At 39.9% G+C, this 22534-nt stretch overlaps 1 protein-coding gene across 4 annotated transcripts in view; it reads left to right on the top strand.

Moving 5' to 3' along the window:
* Positions 1-22534, top strand: part of PCDH15 (protocadherin related 15) — a 388852-nt gene that overhangs the window by 239841 nt on the left and 126477 nt on the right. For all 4 annotated transcript variants that reach the window (XM_075504147.1, XM_075504150.1, XM_075504148.1 and 1 more), the window contains exon 17: positions 3542-3670. In XM_075504147.1, the coding sequence (XP_075360262.1) occupies positions 3542-3670 (129 nt within the window). The remainder of the gene's footprint in view (positions 1-3541; positions 3671-22534) is intronic.

Raw genomic sequence — 22534 nt, forward strand, 5'->3', positions numbered from 1 at the left:
GGAGAGTGTGCTTCATTACCTCCTCTACATCGCTGATAAAGATATTAAAAAGGATCTTAAAATTCATCTTAAAATCCAGGTTATATTAAACAGAGCTCAGCCTTCCCTGCTGCCTCTGCTGTCTCCTCTTAGATGAAACCTGAGTCTCCTTTGATACTTCAAATGACCCCTTCTAGACTTATTCCAGTATTTCTGTAAGCTCTGTATTTCTAATAATATTATAATGATTGGGTTTCAAGAAGGCTTGAGGAGAAGAAAAGTTCCCTTTTTTGTTCAAGACATAAAAGTATTGCTGCAGGGTCATGTTGTTAATTGCATGCTTCCAGAGCAGAGAGTTGCTTGGGTTTAGAAAAACACTGTCATTTAGGAGAAGTGCTCATAGGAATACCTCATAACGTGTTGCTATGTTTATCTAAAATAAGTATGTAAGCACCCCCATCGGCATGCACTTCTGTACAAAAGTTAGGCCTGTAAGTAGTTCCCAACAGTAATTTTACTTTCATCACTTGATTCGGAAGTTATCAGATGCAAAGGCACGTTTTGGCAGCTGTTCTGGGAGCTGCTGTGGGTTGATTCAGCATCATCAGAAGTAAACATGCCACAGATTATCAGACACGTCCTGTTAAAATTTTTTTGAATGCAAAAGAAATATTTTCAAATTGAGAATTACTCACTGTCTTAAGGCAGTTTTTTTATGCCATATTTCTCTCTTGTATTAAATCTAAGAGGTTTTATTACCCTGTATTCTGTGGAATCAAGTTAGCTTCGGAAGATTGGTTTACATTCAGTGCACGTTGCACATCAGAGCAAACATTCTGGAGTATGTTTTGTGTTGACAATGATGCATAAATTGTAAAGTACTTTTTCCTTATATAAATTGAATGTGGGAATGGTGGTTTCAGAAAAAATTAGCAGATAACTGAGCATAAGCAAATATAAGAAGCCAGCCTGAAAGCATCTTTTTGTTTGTTTCAAAATATTCTGTATTCATTACTTTTTAAGTATTAAGTAGTTATTGGATGGTGCTTGTTGTGGAACAGATCTGTTTTCTGCACTTGCCTCCATACAAAAACTGTAGAAACTCTCACTCTGAAAGAGCTGTATTGTGCATGGATATTATTTATGCCACTTGTGTGTGTTTGGGATCTGCTCTTTGCTGTGCCGATATCAAGAGGGATTGCAAAGGAAGCCTGCTAGCACAGGTAGCACCGCAGTGAATATGTGGGACACTGTGCAAATGCACCAGCTGGATTTATAGCTGTGAAAAGAGGCAGCTGACTCCAGTACTTGTGTCTGGGCCACTTGCCAAGTCTGAGGATTTGGAAGGTGAAGGAGGTTGACCTGTTAGGGGATCTCTCCTGCAGAGAGTAAGTTATCAGATTGAACTGGCAACACAGCAATGAAAGCATGACTACATACTATTAAGATAGTGAGTACATTAGTTGTCCTTTGCAAGTGCTTTTCCCATGTGGCAGATACAAGGAGCTTGCCCCTTAATAAAAATTAGACGATAATCTGCATTTATTGTGAGCAGTTGCTGCAGGGACCTATGAGAGTGTAAAACTGCTTGAGGTTTGTTACATGGGAGGTACTGCACCAGATGTTTCAGAAAAGGCATACAAAGATGCAGATTTACATTCAGACTTTTTGGGGGGTTTTGTTTTTTAAGGGAGGATGGCTACAGGTTTCTTTATGAAACCTGTGAGGTGCCACTTTCTAACAGGTTAGTCTTGTGCCTAAAGCAAGGAACTTTTTCAGGGTTTCCCCCAGTGTAGCTTGACGCAAAGTAGTTCAGTATCAGAAGGCATCTAGATATAGCACAGGAAAGCTGATTTAATACACTGTGTTTGATTTTACGCTGCACTTCACAGTAGCAGTGGCTGCAGCATGGACATAATTACAAATATTACTGTCACTGGGGGAACAGTACCAAACAGAGCTTGGACAACCAGCATTAGCAATAAGGCATCAGTGTTAAACTTCACACGTGTTGCCTTCTAGCATCCATCTCCCTTAGTATACTTGTCTAACAGGCTGTATTTATAGAACAAGATAATTTTATTTTCTTTTCTATGTCTATGAAGGAAGCATTCATAGACTAATGATACCGTGTTATAATACCAGGTTAGCCTGCCCATCCACAACTCCACCACAGCATCAGTTTACACCGCTATCGGTCATGCCAGATACTAACGCGCCTTGCTGCTGGGGAAGATGCTACAGCCTCCCTGCACTGTGCCTGTGCTTCTCTGTTCTTGCAATGAAAGGCTTTCCTAGTGCATAATTTCAATCTTTCTTACCATGGTTTTTGCCTAGTAGTGCTTCTCTTTTCTCTAGTGGATGAAGAGTACTGTTCATTCCTTCTCTTTGCAACCTGTGTCACTGGCCACAGAAACTTGCATTATTAGCCTCAGCTCTTCTGTAGTTACATTTATAGGGTATAAAATAAAGGCATGTTTTTGTTACTCTTGCCACAATGTTTAAATTCATGAGGCTCAAACTGAGGTATTTCACCTCAATGCAAAACTGTTAAACATGAGAAATGGAGAAGAGATACCAATGCTTAGGCATGTTCTGAAATAACTAACTGCATGAAGTAGCTAGTGTTAGCTGATGTATCTGTTTCTATTATGATCTTAAACTGTAATAAGCTTGAAGCTACGGTTCGCAATGGTACTTGCTGCTGTACTGGATTTGAATTTATGGAATAAAAGTATCTCTGATAACAAAGGTGTTAGCATTTGTTGAATGGATTTAAAATACAATGAATGTATTAAATACAATAATGTGGTGTTTTGTGTCTGAAACACTCAGTATATAGGACCAGTGAAAAGAGATTTGACTCAAGCTGTGAAGATCTGCAAACAAAGTATTTCACTCTCCAATTCCTTTGGTTTGGATAGAAAATTTCAGTAGGGAGCACAGACATGTTTTGTTAAAATCTTATGTGTGTTAAATATAGTTAATTATGCTGTTCCCACTAGGCACCTCTCTGTATGTTAAAGTTGATGTGCTAATGCTTAATAGCATGTCAGCGTCATGTGGGTGAAGGGTGATACAGAGATCTCTGAGCTAAGGCCAGCTGAGCTCACCATGGAGCTGTGGTAGCATGATTGTGCCAGCTAAGAGGCTGGCTAATCATCACAGTAGCATATTTTGATTAGTAAAATCAGTCATTTCTTTCCAAATTTATAGTTCTGGCAAATTTTGATATTTCTGGCTTTTTTCCCCACTCAGAATGAAAGATCCTTAAATCCTTAAAATACCGTTTAAGAAGAAAGATACCTGAAACCTTCAGGCATCTCTAATACATTATTCAGTCTCGAGCCTGTTTTGTCTTATAAGAAAGGAAAGGTAAAAATAAACTCTTCAAACAAATAATGCTTCCTGTTTCAGAAAAGCATGCAAAAAAAATCGATAATCTGTTTACCTGTGATTCTGTACTGCATGGGTCTAATACGTAGCAGTAAGGTTGCTGATCAGTTGTCATCTGTGAAATTATAAAATAAAGATAATTTGTTCATGTTATCTTTCTCTGTAGACCTCAACTGCTACTGTTAATATAGTGGTGACGGATGTAAATGACAACGGACCAGTTTTTGATATGTTTCTACCTAAAAACCTGTCTGTACAGGAAGAGGAAGCCAATGCTTTTGTTGGTCAAGTAAGGGTAAGTTATTAACTGTGCAGAGTTAATTGTTTATTTTATTACCCGAAGTGTCCAGACTGTTAGGAAAGAGCACAAAATAATTGTACCTTAGACAAACTCACATCAAAATGTCGTAGGTTTAAATGCAAACTGTCTGTTGTCAGATGCATTTATGTTAACAAAGTCATCTTTTGGGCTTTAAAATGCAGACTCGATTTTCTTCTTCTCTATGCTTAATAGCTGAAAAGGCTTTTTCATTTAAAAATAGCACATTAAAAAACTGTTTTTGAAGACACACCACTGTAAAAGCTTGCTTATGACAGATTGACAGTGTTACAATATTGTTGCCATGTTTTTATACTCTTACCGATTTCTTTTAATATATTTTTCGAACATACTGAACAAGTGACGCATGTATATAAAATTGTCATGCATATAAAGACAGTTAAACTGTTGACTGAAATAATTGATTACGTGTCATATAAATACGTTGTGCTTGGGGTATTGTTAATTTGAGTGATTTGAAGCTGTGTAAATGTTTATAACATATATGGGTCTTCTGGACTATCGAATGCAGATTCAGTCACGTGAAATATACACCACTTTTTTTGGCAAAGTCCATTTTTCTTAACATCAGGTGAAAGAAGAAAGTATGAATTGGGGTTTTTTTAAGTAGCAGTTGAATATAATGTTTAATATTTCCTTCAGTGATGCGTTAGCACAAAGGCTAGATGCAATATGAGCTGTAGGTAAAAGATTAATTTGGAAGCACATTTTTTCAGGAATTTAGGCAAAAAAATCTGCCTTTCTTTCCCATAGCAACCATATCAATAGAAAATGGGAGCTCCTTAACTGCTGTATTAGCAGTACCTTCAGAAAGAATAGGAGGTTTCAGGTAGTATGGGAACCATACTGGGTAGCATATAGCCATAATAACCATGTTTGTTTCCAAATTTATGTTATTCAGTAAGACAACCATCAGAGTTTCTCATCTATCATCTTTCTTGTTAATTTTGTGTTCCTTCTGAGTGAATTTCACTTCAGTTGTTTTCTGGTATTTATAAATTGAAAAAATGCTTCTTTGGGCTAGGTTTGTGTTTCTGTCTAATTTTGTTACTTATTCATGAAGTTTGATTTCGTTCAGGTTGTACTTCAGGTTTTGTAGGCTTCTTCAGTAGTTTCATTTGCACTTATACTGAAGTGGTTCTACATATGTCTATGCTCTGCTTGCTGTATAACCTGGTATCACTAAAGGTGGGTACTGCTCTGAATCTGTCCAAGCTCCGGTGTAATTTTCCAGGGAAATAACTTTTGTCAGCATTGATGAAGATTACAGTTTTCCTAAAACTTAATTTTGTTACGTTAGAAATATCAGCCACGTCAAAGGCAGTTTTGAAGCCTGGCACATATAGAAATTAGGATCCTTGCAATTAAATCAGTTTCCATAAATCAATAAGTTACTGCTTTGGTTTTTGTTATTGCGTTCATCTTATGTGGTCATTTTTCATTTTGCATCCTAAAATGTATGGACATGATATTTCAAATAAGTACCAAAAAATATCTTTAAAATTCATTTTGTGTTTTGCTGGGTGCCCTCAAGGTGCAATAATCTTCTCAAACACTAGATTGGGTCTATTTTTAGCTTAGACGGAACTATAAAATAAAACAAGTTATTGTAACAGAATCTCTCTATCTTATAAATTAGTATAATTTATAAGTTGTATTGAAATTAAAATAGGTAATCAAGCCTTGTGATAGCTTATTTCTAGTTGTGGAATAAATGCATTTATTGTCATGTTTATCACCGGTCCTAATTCCCAGTCCAGGAAAAGGCTTCTCTTTATAGCACAAGTACTGGATGTAGTTTCCATTGTTTCATATTTACAAATGCAAACAGATAGTATAGAAAAGTGATCTGGGCTTTTGGAATTTTTTTCTGGCTTCAGTAAGATTATTGAAATAAGGATGATGAACATTTAGGTGTAGCTATGTTGTTTGAGGATATTCTTCTTTAAAAATTGAAATACTTTTTTTGTGTTGTTGTGCTTCACAGTACATTAGAACCACAATCGGTATGGGAATACATTTTGTATAAAAGCTGTAGTGTGGTTAAAACATAAAGGCCTATTTTAGATTAAAATAGCCTGATAAAAGAAGGTAGCCCTTATTGTGTCATGTGTTTTCACTACCAAGAATTAAGCCTCTAACTGGCAAGCCTGCTTTTCAGAATGTCTTTTCCTATATTCATTTCAAACAGAAACCTGAAATCCACCAGAGTAAGCAGTGATATAGATGATTGAAAAAAAAAAATAAACAAACAGCTTTTATGGTGTCCCTTTCTCTTTTGAATGTTGGCTTCCCATTTTACATGGGGAAGAATATAGCAAGAGATTTTTATCTTAAGACCCAAGAAGATATGGGCCCTGCTGCTCATTGCCTCAGAGGACCTAGTGACGAAGGATATGGAAAAGGTGCTCAACTACTTTGATGCCTCAGGTTTTTTAACTGATAAGGTTTGGTACCAGGATTGTAAGCTGCCTGAGCCTAGTGTCACTCTGGGGGAGGAAAGCACTACCCACAGTAGAAGATGATAAAGTTATGGGCTTTAAGGAAATAAGATGTAAGCAATGACCTGGATGCTGAAGGATTGACCAAACAACCTCCAGAGTTCCCTCCCAACAGAATTTATTTTGTTTTAATCAGCTTACTATTTGAATGTATTTTATAGTGAAATCCATTATTTTATTCATGCAAGATCCACCAAAATCAATTATTATATGGTTTGATCATTAGCTACTGTTGTTATTATTTCTTTTTTACAATGTTTTTTATAATTGCCAGTTGACGCGATCGTAATGCTGGTAGGTCTGGGGATATAGTCTATGATGTCAATAAGTAGAAAGGTAAAGCTGTAACAAATTTATCAGTACCTATATTAAAATGTTAGAAATAGTCTAGATAACATGTGAACAGCTATTGAAATGTTTTTCTGTATGGGCTTTCTCTTTCTTTCCTCTCCTGAGACTGCAAAACTTCATGTCTCTTGTTTGCTCATCTATTCTAAATAAGTGATGAATCACGTTCACACCCTCCTTTTGTCCCCTGTCCCCTAATACAGGTAAGGCTATAAGCAATTTCGGGTATAAAACAATTAGGTCAAACACTCCCATGAATAACTCCTGTCACAGACAAGAGATTTCTGTGCTCTACTTGGTTTTGAGTGGGAAAGGTGGACTTAAAAAGGGATTCCCATAAGGGCTTAGGTAACGTTTGGGAATTTGTCTCCCAAGGAGATGCAGAACAAGGACAATGAAAGATTTTTCTGTCGAAGAGCGGAGGGCTTGTTACCGGCAGGGAGGCAGTATTCACACTCTGAATTGCTCTCACTCTCTGCCGCTCTGATGGCTCTTTGTCTGCAAGCTGGAGTTCCTGAAGGCACTGGCATAGGAGTGCTGCCCGTGTGGATTTGAGGAGCATACTGAAGATTAAAAGAACAAAAGCTAGAAAGGATAAGGCTGGAAGTGTAGCGGATGTATTTCAAATCCCTTTTATTTTACATAATGTTGTCTAAATTGGGGCAGTCAGAGGTGTATTAGATTCCCTGCTGTTCTTTCATGTCTGATCATGGGGATCCCCCAGCAAGACAGGAGGAGAATTGCTGAATGAAGTTCTCTATAAAGGACCAACAAGAAACAAAAAGCTTCAAATGGGAGACTTGAAAATTAAATTCAGGCACCTTATTGTCACAGTCTAAAACAGCTGAGGTCCTGCTGAAGGTAGGGTATCTGAATGATTTACATGGTACAGTGTACTATTTATCAATACCAGGTGTGTAGGAGGTAAAAAAGTGGAATGAAATTTCAGCGGGGATCAATCTACCAACTGCAAAATCTGCAAACAGGTTCGCATTCTTGCTTAGTGAAACACAGTCCCAAGTAGTTTGTTATAGACCTTAAAAATGCACTCTGTGGTTAAACAAGAAGCAGTTGACCTGATGGGGCCCAGGAAGGGAAACAAATCGCTCAACTGAAGTTTTTATTCATCTGGTTTTTATATTTACCCAGATTCGTTCACACACACCCATCGTTTGTTTCTTGTAGGCATATTTTTGTGTCACTGATAAGCACTGTTTGAAATATCCAACAGGAACATGTTGGTATCAAGGGGAGATAGGTACATGAAAGGAAATAAGAAGGAAAATATGGATAAAGAATTACATGGCAGTGGACAAACCAACCCCTAATCAGATGTTCAAGTAATGCTGGACCTTAGGTCTTCCCTAAAATGGAGACGGTATAAATAAGCTCCAATAATGAAAGGGGTTTGCAAACTGTGTGTGTAATACCTCTGTATTCTGCTGCTTTTTTTAAATGAGAAAAGAAATGCTTAAAGGAAGTAAGTTGCTCTTTAGGATGGAGTTATTCTACCTATTGGAAAAGTGAGCTTTGGAGAACTTTCTTTGATTGTGCTGTACAATGGAAATCTTTTACATTTCTATTTACATAATAAATGTAAATTCATACCTGTGGTATATATCCAATAGCACCTGTCCACTACAGAACAAAGCAAGGCAAAACTGTAAAACAAGTAAGTGAGACAAAGACAGCCTATACGGCACCAGTCTACTGATTCTAAACATTTTCTTTTAATGGTATAGAAGTGTTTTAGATGTGTTGTGTAAAGAAGCAAACTGTCACTTTTGAATGCTAATGAAATGTAATTATGATGCCAATTTCCTTAACACAGCTTTCTGTCTGTGAATATCAATGAATTCTTACAAGCTTCTACCATAAGGTGGTAAACCCTGCAAGTCTCATGATTTTTAAAGCCCAGTTTAAATGGTTATGCAGGTTGGGTATGATGAGGTTGCAGAGAGAAGTCCAAAAGCAATCAAAAGGGACTTCAGGGCACTGGGGCAATTGGTTGAGGGATCAGGAGCGCAGGTAGTGTTTTCCTCAATCCCATCAGTGGCAGGGAAGAATACCAAAAGGAACAGGGAAACTCATCTGCTCAACACGTGGCTCAGAGGCTGGTGCCATGGGCGGAATTTTGGTTTTTTTGGTCATGGGGACGTTTACATGGCACTGGGCCTGCTGGCGACAGATGGAGTTCAGCTGTCTCAAAGGGGGAAAAGGATTCTCGCTCATGAGTTGGCAGGGTTCATAGAGAGGGCTTTAAACTAGGTTTGAAGAGGGAAGGGGATGTAACCAGGCTCACTAGAGAGGAGCCTAAGGGTGGCATGCTAATGTTGGGAGAGAAATCAATAGCCCAGCTCAAGTGCATCTCCACCAATGCACGCAGCATGGGCAACAAACAGGAGGAGCTGAAAGCCATTGTGCAGCAGGATAGCTATGACTTAGTCACCCTCACAGAAACGTGGTGGGATGACTCTCATGACTGGAGTGCTGCAATGGATGGCTATAAGCTCTTCAGAAGGGACAGGCAAGGAAGGAGAGGCGGTGGGTGGCTCTGTCTGTTAGGGGAGTGTTTCCATTGTGTAGAACTCAGCGATTATGACAATAAGGTCGAGTGCTTATGGGTAAGGATGAGGGGGAAGGCCAACAAGGCAGATATCCTGCTGGGTGTCTGTTATAGACCACCCAACCAGGATGAAGAGATAGATGAAGCATTCTATAAACAGCTGGCAGGAGTCCCACAGTCACTAGCCCTTGTTCTCGTGGGGGTCTTCAACTTCCCGGACGTCTGCTGGAAATACAACGCAGCGGAGAGGAAACAGTCTAGGAGATTCCTGGAATGTGTGGAAGATAACTTCCTGACACAGCTGGTAAGTGAGCCTAGCAGGGGAGGTGCCTCGCTTGACCTGCTGTTTACAATCAGAGAAGGACTGGTGGGAGATGTGGTGGTTGGAGGCTGTCTTGGGCTTAGGGACCATGATATGATAGAGTTCTCGATTCATAGTGAAATAAGGAGGGGGGTGAGCAAAACCACTACCATGGACTTCTGGAGGGCAGGCTTTGGCCTGTTCAGGACGCTGGTTGAGAGAGTCCCTTGGGAGACAGTCCTGAAGGGCAAAGGGGTCCAGGAAGGCTGGGCATTCTTCCAGAAGGAAGTCTTAAAGGCACAGGAGCAGGCTGTCCCCATGTGCCCTAAGATGAACCGGCGGGGAAGACGACCGGCCTGGCTGAACAGGGGGCTTTTGCTGAGACTCAGGAAAAAAAGGAGAGTTTACCACTTCTGGAAGAAGGGGCACGCAACTCAAAAAGAGTACAGGGATCTCGTCAAGTCATGCAGAGAGATTAGAAAGGCCAAAGCCCAGCTAGAACTCCATCTGGCCACTGTTGTAAGAGATAATAGAAGATGTTTTTACAAATACATTAACAACAAAAAGAGAGCCAAGGAGAATCTCCCTCCTTTATTGGATGCAGGGGGGAACATTGCCACGAAGGATGAGGAAAAGGCTGAGGTACTTAATGCCTTCTTTGCCTCAGTCTTTAATAGTCAGACAAGTTATCCCCAGGGAATTCAGCCCCCTGAGCTGGAAGACAGGGATGGAGAGCAGAATAAACCCCCCATAATCCAGGAGGAAGCAGTTAACGACCTGCTATGCCACCTGGACACTCACAAGTCTATGGGGCCAGATGGGATCCACCTGAGAGTACTGAGGGAGCTGGCAGAGGAGCTTACCAAGCCACTCTCCATCATTTACCAGCAGTCCTGGTTAATAGGGGAGGTCCCAGATGACTGGAGGCTTGCCAATGTGACACCCATCTACAAGAAGGGCTGGAGGGAGGATCCAGGGAACTACAGGCCTGTCAGCCTGACCTTGGTACTGGGGAAAATTATGGAGCGGTTCATCTTGAATGTGCTCAACAGGCACATGCAGGCCAACCAGGAGATCAAGCCCAGCCAGCATGGGTTCATGAAAGGCAGGTCCTGCTTGACCAACCTGATCTCCTTCTATGACCAGGTGATCCGCCTAGGGGATGAGGAAGAGGCTGCAGATGTTATCTACCTGGACTTTAGTAAAGCCTTTGACACTGTCTCCCACAGAATTCTGCTAGAGAAGATGGTGGCTCATGGCTTAGGCAGGTGTACTCTTCGCTGGGTAAAGAACTGGCTGGATGGCCGAGCCCAGAGAGTTGTGGTGAATGGAGTTTACTCCAGTTGGCAGCCGGTCACAAGCGGTGTTCCCCAGGGCTCAGTTTTCAGGCCAGTCTTGTTTAATATCTTAATCCATGATCTGGATGAGGGGATTGAGTGCGCCCTCAGTAAGTTTGCAGATGACACCAAATTGGGTGGGAGTGTCGATCTGCTTGAGGGTAGGAAGGCTCTGCAGAGGGACCTGGACAGGCTGGATCGATGGGCCGAGGTCAATTGTATGAGGTTTAACAAGGCCAAGTGTCTGGTCCTGCACTTTGGTCACAACCACCCCATGCAATGCTACAGGCTTGGGGAAGAGTGGCTGGAAAGCTGCCCAGTGGAAAAGGACCTGGGGGTGCTGGTTGACAGCCGGTTGAATGTGAGCCAGCAGTGTGCCCAGGTGGCCAAGAAAGCTAACAGCATCCTGGCTTGTATCAGGAATAGTGTGGCCAGCAGGACTAGGGAAGTGATCGTGCCCCTGTACTCGGCACTGGTGAGGCTGCACCTCGAATACTGTGTTCAGTTTTGGGCCCCCCACTACAAGAAAGACATTGAGGTGCTGGAGCGTGTGCAGAGAAGGGCAACGAAGCTGGTGAAGGGTCTGGAGCTGAAGTCTTATGAGGAGCGGCTGAGGGAGCTGGGGTTGTTTAGCCTGGAGGAGTGGAGGCTGAGGGGAGACCTTAATCGCGCTCTGCCTGAAAGGAGGTTGTAGTGAGGTGGGGGTCGGTCTCTTCTTCCAAGTAACAAGCGATAGGACGAGAGGAAATGGCCTCAAGTTGCGTCGGGAGACGTTTAGATTGGGTATTAGGAAAAACTTTACTGAGAGGGTGGTCAAGCATTGGAACATGCTGCCCAGAGAGGTGGTGGAGTCACCATCCCTGGAGGAGTTCAAAAAACGTGTAGATGTGGCATTTCAGGACATGGTTTAGTAGGCATGGAGGTGTTGGGTGGACAGTTAGACTAGATGATCTTAGAGGTCTTTTCCAACTTTAATGTTTCTTGGATTCTGTGAAATTTCACAGATGTTGGTAAGGCTTTTTGTGTGGGACAAAATGACCTCTGGAGATCCCTTACAACTATATGATTCTGCGTTTCTGTACACAGGAAAACTGCTTCAAATGCTAATGAGGTATTACATTAAAAGATTTTGTTGTAAAAAGTTTAGAAAGGAATCTGGCTTTACCTAAATCACCATTGTCATGTTTTCTGCGGGAAGGCTCATAGAACAGCATATGATTTCCCACAACCTGCATTGTAGATGACACCTTACCTGTATTAAAAATACCAGCTTCTGATATGAAATTCTCAGGTTTCCTGTACCTTTAGACAACTTGTAGGAAAATTAGAGGTGGAGAAAAAAGGACAAGACCAGAAAAAAAGGAGATTTATTGGCAGGAGAGGATAGTCTATGAGGGAAAGGAATTAAGCTTTTGGGGAAGAGTAAAATCGCAGCCTCTGAAGTAAATCTCAAATATGCAGAGTGAGTCCATGACTGCTGCTCGCTGTGTAATATGTTACCTAACGACGTATTTCAAATTCATCTAATAAATGTAAACACAATATGAACAGCTAGGATTTTAAAATCAGAATGCATAAAAAAATTAATCAGAATCTAAAATTGGAGAATCATAACATGGCAGATGAACCACAACTAGAGGAAATTCAGACTTTTGTATTTGATTGCAATGTGTGCATCTATATCACTATCTGTTACCATTTAGTGGCATGACTATGCAATGTCTATGTGTGTAGGAATGAGGTGTGACTTTCCAGTGCAAAATAGCTCATAAACTGTTATTCTTGAGTTTCTGTTTGTGCTCATTACTGTAACTTCCATGTAGTTTCTTATAAGTGATTGGATCATCATAAGGTCATTTTGATAGGACCTTTGTGGATTCATTTCCTTGCGTGCTTATTAAGAAAGTTGTCTACATGGTAGGTTAGAGAGGCCTTTAGTAAGGCTTTCGGTACTGTCTCCCTTAAGATCCTCAGAGAGATGCTGGTGACATAAAGACTTTCATAGTTTCATGTCAGACAAGATGTGCAGAGGGGAGAGTATTTCCAATAGGGCATGGATGTGCTCAGGTCCTGTTGCAAGTGCTTTTATTCTTGCTTCTTGCCCAGCCCGTATCAGTTTTGTCAGTCCCTAATACCTGATCAAGTTGGAAGAATTGTAGCTTCTCTGAATCACTGCATCCACAGAGTCTGCTTTTACAGAAGAGGTGTTGGGATTTGCTTTTGGTTTAAGCTAAACGGTATGCTCCTTGCTTTCCTCAAAATGATAATTCTTGGGGAATATCTTCTTTCTAACGTAATGGAAGGGGATACGTAAGAAGGATGAGAAATGCAGAAAATGGTAACTTCTATGAATAGTGTTCACTATATATTTTAACTTAATTTTATCTTTCTTCCCCCTTATAGTTTCTCAGATTTTATAATTAGCTGTCATAATAATTATTAAATGCTGCATCTGTACTTAGACGGTGAGAAGAAATGAAATGACAGCCATTGCTGAAGTCAATGTTGTTGTCCCATGTGCTTCTAGGTGGATTTTCACCTGTTTGTTAACAAGCAAATTCCTTCAGCCTCTTAAAACAGGATAGATATCATGGTTTCAAGTCCAAATCTGTGGCATGAGAAGAAATAGTAGTTGTGGTCGTAGATTTGTGCAGGTTTTTTTTTTCATCTTAGACCAGCAGTGCTAGCAGGATTAGCTTATGTATAATTAGCTAATGTATAATTCCTGGAGGGTATTTCGCAGCATGCAGCTGCAGCAACACTCCCTCTGCTTTACAGCAGTTCCTTGAACTTAGATGAGCTTACGACACAGATCAAATAGGTTTAAAAAGCTCCTTGCCACCCATAACATGGTAAATGGGGTGACTTTTTAAACTAAATGGATTTCAAGAACTGTGGTCTTGTCTTTCCTGTTTCCAATATTATATTCACGCATTAATTTACATTTTTGTCTTCAGAATAATAACATTTCTGCTTTAATGCAGTGGAAATTTTGATACTTTTTTCAGAGGAGCATTTCAATCACTTTCACGTTCACAGCAGTTGATCATTGAGAGTCCAGGGATTTTTGTATTAAAGGAATTCTTGGTTTTGCCTGTCTGACACCTTGTATCCCAGTGTGGTTTTAAGCCCTTTCATCTGTTTGAGCCTGATGCCATACTAAATCTTCTGAATCAGTGTTTTCATGTCTCTAATACACGCTTATTTAGTATTTTGATAGCTGAATCTGTTTGTTTAGATTTGGCTGTTGAGATTTCTGTCACTAGCCTAAGAAATTATGGTTTTTCTGAGCTTACAGATTAGAGTGGTTTATATTGGGCCTGCTACCTTTTGACTGCAGTCTCTCATAGATGTTGTTCTGTGACTTGAACAATTGTCTAGATTAGTGATTCCTTTTTTGAAGACTGCCTGGTAGAAGGAGAAGTTGGGGAGTTTTCTTGTGATCCATGTCAGGTATCTAACTTTTTTCTAATATTCAAACCTTGTGGCCTCGATATCTGTAAGTGATTTAAGAAAACTAATTTCCTTTAAGTATTCTTCTGTGAACAAGAGAAGACAACAGAACACAACGAAGAGTGTTTTAAGAGTCTGGCCAGTGAGATAAGTAGTTTCAAATCCAAATGTTGGCTGTTATGTTCCAGCTTGGATTCTAATTCTAATGTTGTCTAATTAGGTGGGCTTATGAGGAGAGCCAGCAGTCTAGAGAAATTACAAAAATAACTTTAACATGGATTAACATATTACAGAAATGTTTGGGAGCCCAGCTAAATGTGGAGATTTTAAACAATATAAATATATTTCATCTTTGATTTAGAAAGCTTTGGTTTTTATTTTTGCTAGTATGTATATTCATTGGTTTAATCTCTGAATTGCTTGATCATATCATTGCCAAAGAACATACTCATCATAAAAGCAAAATTTCTAATCATCTTTCAAGTAAAAACAGGCAGTGCAAGTCTCTAAATATAAGATTTGGTTGTATGCCAAAGTAAAGAAAGCTTGTCTATTTTTAAGCACTACAATGGGATTAACTTTTGTAGGAGGTTCACCAGTCCATTAAATCATGGTGTTGTAGCCATGAGCTTTCCGATTTTCATTTATTTTAATTTATATTTGCTTGTAGTATTTAACTGTTCTTACTGTGTAGTTTTATTTAGAGTCACTTTTAATTGGTTTCTGATCTAACCCCCAGATGCACTGGAATTAGCATTGACTATGAAATTATCGAAGGTTTTCCTTGTATCTTGTATAATGGCTAAAATATGTCAGTATTTGAAAATTTTACCATGTCCTACCTTTACCCTAACAAATTCCTCTAAGTGTAGTTATGAGAAAAATTATAAGCTGGTATGACTTGGTAGTTCAATAAGATACTTTTTCTTTCCAAAAGTTCCTGGAGGATATACACAAAACCTGTAGTGTTTTTCAAAACCCTGTGTATGTAGGGCATTAGTTTGTTCTCTTAAAGAAGTAGGAGTTGCCTTGAAATTTCAAGATAGTGAAAATTTGAGGGTGTTCCCTCTGAGTTTCATTTTTGCCTCTGCAGTTTTTTTAGACTGGCTACACCCAATTGGACTGCCCCAGCCAGTGACAGATCACTGAATTTGCCCCCTGGTATTACAATGTCCAATTTTATTGTATATTCTTTCTATCATCTTTCTTCATCAAGTCATTTTTTGCAGGCCAATAATTCAGAACATTTAAGATTTATCACACATTGTAACTAAGCCTCTGTCTCTTTTTGCAGTGTAACATTAAGTTTCGTGGCATGTCAGAAATTATATAGCAGAATCAAGTAAGTTAGAAAGCCTTCTGTATACTTTTGGTTGAGCATGAACACAGAATGAAAGCATGATATCATTTCTTATCTGAAACTTGTACAAAACCTGCAGTCCTCTAATCCTGCAAGGCTGTAAAAGAATTTTTTTTTTCTTTATATGAATAATGTAATTTAATGTCAGCTTTGTAGGAAGTTCTCCAGAAATGAACTCTTGTAGGTTTTTGGGCTGCATTGCCCAAGGGAGTATTGCAACTATCTGTAATGGGCATACAGCGATGCCATGTATGTTTAGGAGCATGATTTATTACTCTAACTGCATGAAACGAGAAAAGTGTGTGCGAAACTGCTGACAACACTGGGAGGACAAAATTATTTCCTTGTTTCCTTACTTCTTTTGACATTATTTTGAGTCCAGCTGACAGGAATCTTTCAAAATTAGTGGTACCTTCTACTGTTTTCCTTTGCTTAGAGCACGTAATGAATGAAATAGGGAAATGAAAGACTGTGTAAAAGCAGGCCAAAAGAAATGAAAGAGAGGAAAAGCCTTTCTGAAATATAGGGAAGAAGAAAAATTCCAAGCTTTTGTGGATGACTATTTTCCCTCCTTAAAATATTTTTAAATAAATATCAAGAGGTCAGAAAAGTTTCAAATAACTGTGGCCTCCTACTGCATCTGGGAGATGTTAATTTTGTCCTACAACCACAAAGAGTAACCTCCCTGAAAAACAAGTACAAAATCCAATTTAGCACTCCCACCCACACTTGATTTGCTATTTGACACAATTGAGGGGCAATAAAAAATTAAACTCATAATAATAAACCCATTAAACCCATAATAATAAAAAAATCATGTTATCATCCATGAAAACAACCCAACTCCCACCAACAGCATCTTTTGTATCCTCCAGCACAATTTCCATCCCTCCTTCGAGCTGCAGTGTTTGCTGGAATACTGGAGAGGCTGTCAGACATCAAGAGCTTTTGTTGGGGTGGGTATGGATCATGGGGAATTTCTGTCCCTGAAGAAGACCTGAAGGAAAATTTAATCTGGAGGAAGTTGGGTTAGTGGTGAAGTGGTCCCTAAGAAGTGTTTCATCTTGCAGGTTTAATAAGGAGATAGATACCTGTCATGTTTGCCTCTGGTTTATAGACAAGTATGAATAACAACCCACTGCCTTATTTTGCTGTTTTCCAGCTCCAGCAGTCCGAGCATAAACCCTCAATTAACCTCTTAAATCCTGTTGTCACCCATTGTGAGCAAGAGTTGTGGTTGCTAGTAGGAGGTTTCTTTTGAAAAGAATGATAATGATATAATTAATATTGTTGACATTTAAGCACTTGTCATTATATTTCAGAGTTAATGATCCTTCAAGAGATATTTTGGTAATTCAGATCTCCCAGAATTGTATTTTCAAGCTGTTTGAGACGAAGGAAGATAATTTGTTATTCTGGAACACTGTTGGTTTGTATTAATGAAGGTTTCTTAGTAATGTTGAAGCATAGTTGGTAATGTAAATTTAAACTTACCACAACAGATAAAGGCTATATCAACTTGTAGATTATGGTATCTCCAGTAAATGTGGGATGTATTTTCTGGGAAATAAAGTAATAATTCATTTATATTCCTAGGTTTCCAGGTTTGTCTTATCATGCAGCACTTTATAAGTTAGCCACGTGAGAGGTGGAAATGAGAGTAGTCATGTAGATCTGAGGAGTTACTAGAATAACAGCAGTGGTTACTAGAGACTTTCCAGAGGAACATGCTTTTCCTAATTCTGGATAAACATAATGAGAGGGGAGAGGTGGAAACATGCATCTCATCTTTCTGCGTCTCTTGCATCATTGGCGAGAGGAGCCAGTCATCAGGGGATTGTTTTGTTTCTTTTCTTAAGTCTTAATTTATACTCCTGCAGATGCTCTCGGTTTAAAGAAAATAAATTACCTTACACCTACGTAAAGCAGGCTCCTCTATCCTGACAAAATCCCCTTTGGTTAGGCCACGTTTACTAAGTGAATTTATGAGGTCTTCAGTTGTGTAACACTGGTGTAGTAAATTTGCCTGACAGGCTGCTTGAACCAGCTTGAATCCCTCTGAGCATGCAGAGGGATTGTTCCGAATTTTTCTTTTACCCAGAATAGCAAAATCAGCTTAGTTTCCTATCCAGATTTACCAAGTGTGTTGCATGTGATTGCAAGTGAACAAACACCAGAATGCACTGGCAGATTTTGGGGTAATACGATGAGTGGGAACTCAGGTGTTGCAGTAGTGCTCGTGTGAAGGCTGAGAGTGCCTTAGGCTCCTTTGCTCTCTTGCTTGTTACCCAGCTCTGCCTCTACAGTCACTTGAACTGATACTTTCCTTCCCTTTGAGACTGTAGGGATGAAGGGAAGGAGGACTTGGGTTAGGCCTGGATGCAACCAAAAAGTCTTCTAGCAGGAAAACAAGGCAGAAACGAGTATGTTCTTTCTTCACTTGTCTGGTCTTGACATCCCACTGTGGCGGGGAAAGAGTGAGTGTTCGTCTTTGGAAATGTGGATTATCACTTCTGCTGCCCTCAACTTTTGACAGCTTTGGTGTATCGTAGGGGGGGAAAATGTGTTCTGCACGTATCTTATGCATGCACACAAGATCAGGTATGTAGGAATTTGAAGCTAGGGTGAGACAGAGACTGCGCTATGGGGAATAGAAAGAAATCTGGCCAATTTTGTGCTCAGTGTTTGCCTTGATCTTTTTTACTCCTAATGGACCTTACCTAATAGAAGAAATTATTAAAAATGTTGGTGTAGCCCAGAGAAAAATAATATCTGTCATTTGTATCTCATTGTTATAGCTGAAAACAGACAAGGGAACTGGTTGCTATATGAGATTCAACAAGGCTAAGGTCCTGCGCTTGGGTCACAACAAACCCATGCAACGGCACAGTCTTGGGGAAGAGTGGCTGGAAAGCTGCCTGGCAGAAAAGGACCTGAGGGTGTTGGTTGACAGCCAGCAGTGTGCCCAGGTGGCCAAGAAGGCTAATAGCATCCTGGCTTGTATCAGAATAGTGTTGCCAGCAGGAGTTAGGGAAGTGATCGTGCCCCTGTACTGGGCACTGGTGAGGCTGCACCTCGAATACTGTGTTCAGTTTTGGGCCCCTTGGTACAAGAAGGACATTTTGTTGCTGGAGTGTGTCCAGAGAAGGGCAACGAAGCTGGTGAAGGGTCTGGAGCAGAAGTCTTATGAGGAGCGGCTGAAGGAACTGGGATTGTTCAGCCTGGAGAAAAGGAGGCTGAGGGGAGACCTTATCACTCTCTACAGCTACCTGAAAGGAGGTTGTAGTGAGGTGGGTGTCGATCTCTTCTTCCAAGTAACTAGTGATAGGACAAGAGGAAATGGCCTCAAGTTGCAGCAGGGGAGGTTTAGACTGGATATTAGGAAAAAATTCTTTACTGAGAGAGTGGTCAAGCATTGGAAGAGGCTGCCCAGGGAGGTGGTTGTCACCACCCCTGGAGGTATTTAAAAGACATGTAGACGTGGTGCTTAGGGAAATGGTTTAGTGGTGGACTTGGCAGTGCTAGGTTAATGGTTGCACTTGATCTTAAAGGTGTTTTCCAACCTAAATGATTCTATGATTCTCTCCACCTCTGGTAACTGTATACCCAGGTAATTCAACTCAGCATTGGTAATGAGCAAATCATATTAAATTTATTGGGATGTTGCTGGCTTCTGTTTTAAGGGTAGTGATAAGTTCAAGCAGGGCTGATTTTTGAAGCAGGACTTTCTGAAAGCCCAGCTCCTCGTTGTGCACACCTCCTCTTCCTTTACCTTCCGGTTGAAGCTTGTGATACATGCATGCCAGCTTGTACCTGTCAGTGACAGAGTGTGGGGATGAATTGAAGTCATCTATTTTGATACAAAGCAATAGCTGCAAACAGGAACAGATAGTAACCATGCCACCAGCAAGTCCTTCAAAGACTTCTCCATGGAGCTGCTGCCCACAGGCTCCAAGAGGCTCTGTGAAATTATTTCCATGTGGAAAGAGTTAATTTTGTATACCCTTGAGATAAGATTTTTTCAGAAAACAGATTAAACTCTTTTTCTGTCATATCCATAAAGAGTACATTATCTCTTTTCAAGTTTATAGTGATAAAATGTTAATTAATAGAGATCTTAAACTGTAAACCTGATCTAATTTGATAAAATTAATAGCATTTTCTTAAAGCTTTTTTCACAATAAAATCCATTTTCATTCTTTAAAAACCTGCACTTCAGTTTTAGACATATATACATGTGTATGGGTTGCCCAGGGCTGGCAGTGGGACTGAGGGGTCTCTGTGGGGAGAGGTCAGGCACAGCTGCTTCCAACCTGTTCCAGCTGGTTCCAATGGCCCCCACAGGGCACAGCTGAGCCCGTCGGTGGTTCTGGTGGTGCCTCTGGGAAACAGAATTAAGAAAGGGTGAAACTCCTCCTGGCAGTGAGGAACAGCCCTGCAAGCACTGAGGAGGAAAGAGGAGCTTCAGGTGCTGGAGCAGACTCCCCTACAGGCTGTGGGGAGACCACAGTGGGACAGGGAGAGGCTGTTATGGGATATAAAAGCCCCTCTGCTGTGTGATAGGGGAGTCTGGGCAGGAGAAGGCAGACCCTGGCATGGGCTTGGCAGCCACCAGCTATGACATTCTGGCCTTTCCACATCTCTCAGGGTTGCAAAGCCACCTGTAGGTAGGTTGGACAGTGCTCGTACTTGTTGTAACTTCTCAGCTTTGCTCTTCTCCTCAGTGGCTGTGCTTCTGCATGGTGTTCATCAAAGATGGTAACACGAAGCGTTGCTCAAGCAATGGGGTTTGTAAATAGGCAGTAGTTGTCTCTGGTGTAATGCCACAGATAGAGAAGGATGCTTGGAGAAAAGCTGATTTTTTTGTCTAATAGATAATCAGAGAATCCATATGGTAGAAATTTTAGTGGACAAAGTGCAGCAAACTTCTGTTTGAGGGCCCAGTCAGAGCATCCTTCTGAAATCTGAATTTGCCCTGTGCTGTGGAAGCACAGGACTAAGATATGTAAAAATGCACAGAGCTAATGCTTGTCTTCACATGTCTTTGGTTGACTTCTCACCAGTGTTATGGTGGTATTATAACAATTAGTTTAATTGGATTTAACAATGATGATTTGCCTGCTACTCTGCATGGAACAAATCAGTCCTGCAGAATGTGGAAAAGATGTTTATGACCAAGGTTGTATACAAATGAGCTTACAACATACATAGTCATGTTTTTAGGAACCAAATTGCAAAGCCTGCCATATATTTGAAAGTAATTTTAATTTACTTTCCTAAAAAAATGTTTGTCTATTCAAACATATACTTCCAAATTAATCTTAAATAAAAATGTTACCTGGTTTATTGTCATAGTTTCCAGTGGTAGTAGTATTTCAGATTACTGTTAGAGATTTTGGTGTTTTTTTTGTTTGATTTTTAACTCCAGGTGTTTAGTATCAATTTAATTGCTATAATATGGCTTTGGCTTAAATTAGAGGCTAAGTATGAGGACTGACCTCATGCATGTGTTGGACATTAAGTCTTATGAAAGTGAATCTTGCTGTTAGTGTCTTTTCCAGAAGCTCTGCAACTTGCTCTGCAACTTACTCTGCATTCCTATACTTTGCTTTTCTTTCAGTGGGGCTAAGTGTCTGTTACTGTATACTTTAAACTTTTCTCCTTGAGAAGCTTTCTGATGGTTTTCCAGTATGTCATCTAGGAGGTCTTTCTGCCCCAAATCAGTTATTTCTGCAGAGGAAATAGAATTGATTGTAAACTAAGCAAATCAACCATACATTGAAAGATGTCGATTAAAAGGATGTGTTATCCATAGACTGGTCATTATGAAGTTGTAGCCATTACTGCTTGGTGCATTGATGTAGTGCAGAGGGAAGGCACAGTCAAATTTTTCTTACTAACAATTTTAATTAACTCTTAATTGATTTCTGGGAAGATAAATGGTTTCATTACAAAGTCTTACAATTAATACCTTCACCAGAATTAAACATTCATGGAAACTTTCTGACAATTGTTCTGATATCAAAACATGAAAGTCTTTTATGAATTTTCCCAGATGTCTGTAGCCTCATTTATAAAGTCAAATAAATGAAAATACCTTGCTCACAGAATGCTCTTTGTTTAATTTACATAACCTTATTCATCATGCCATAATTTAATTAAGAGGAGGAAAAATAGCAGGTGAGTATTCAGACTATGTTGAGGGCCTGGTAGCTCTAGGAAAAACATATGAATTTTGTCCCTCTCTATAAGGGCAGTTATGTAATAGCAAGAACTATTTGGCTGATACTGAAATTTGAGACTTAGTTCAGTGTGTGAGAACAAAGATACCAACTGAACAAAACCTAAACAGTTTTCTATTGCAATCATCTGCCTCTTCTGAGTGTAGAAGAATAAGGATGAAATGTGATAACATTTGGTTTTGAAGAACATGATAAACTGTAGAAAGTTAAGCTCTTCAGAGACTGATGATTAAAATATGAAATGTGACAAACATGTTTGTCATGTTTGTCAAAAAGAAATGAAAATTTCTAACTAATGTGTCCATTCTAGCTATCTGCTGACTGCATCCATCTTTCATCTAAGCATGTACTCCATAATTATTTGAGCAGCAATGAAATACCTAAATCAAACAGCAGAAAACAGAAATTCCCCTCAGACACCGCCTAACCCTGAAGATACTTCAGCATTACAAGTATCTAAGGGCTTGACTTTAAAAGCATCTAGTTTGTCTTCTGCTTATGTACACAGTTGTCCAAGGCTGAACAACTAAATGTGTATTTTCTCCTGAAGTCCAGTTGGGATCCAGTAAACCTACCTTCTGTCACTGCAAATGAAGAGATTTGTTTCTGTGGGATATTTTATCTTCAGCACGATATCAGAGAGAGGCAAGCTGCCATAAACAAGAAATGCTGAATAGCCACACAAGCATTAGTACCCTGTTGAATATTACC

The sequence above is a fragment of the Mycteria americana genome, chromosome 6 (genome assembly GCF_035582795.1).
Source record: "Mycteria americana isolate JAX WOST 10 ecotype Jacksonville Zoo and Gardens chromosome 6, USCA_MyAme_1.0, whole genome shotgun sequence".
Lineage (NCBI taxonomy): Eukaryota > Metazoa > Chordata > Aves > Ciconiiformes > Ciconiidae > Mycteria > Mycteria americana.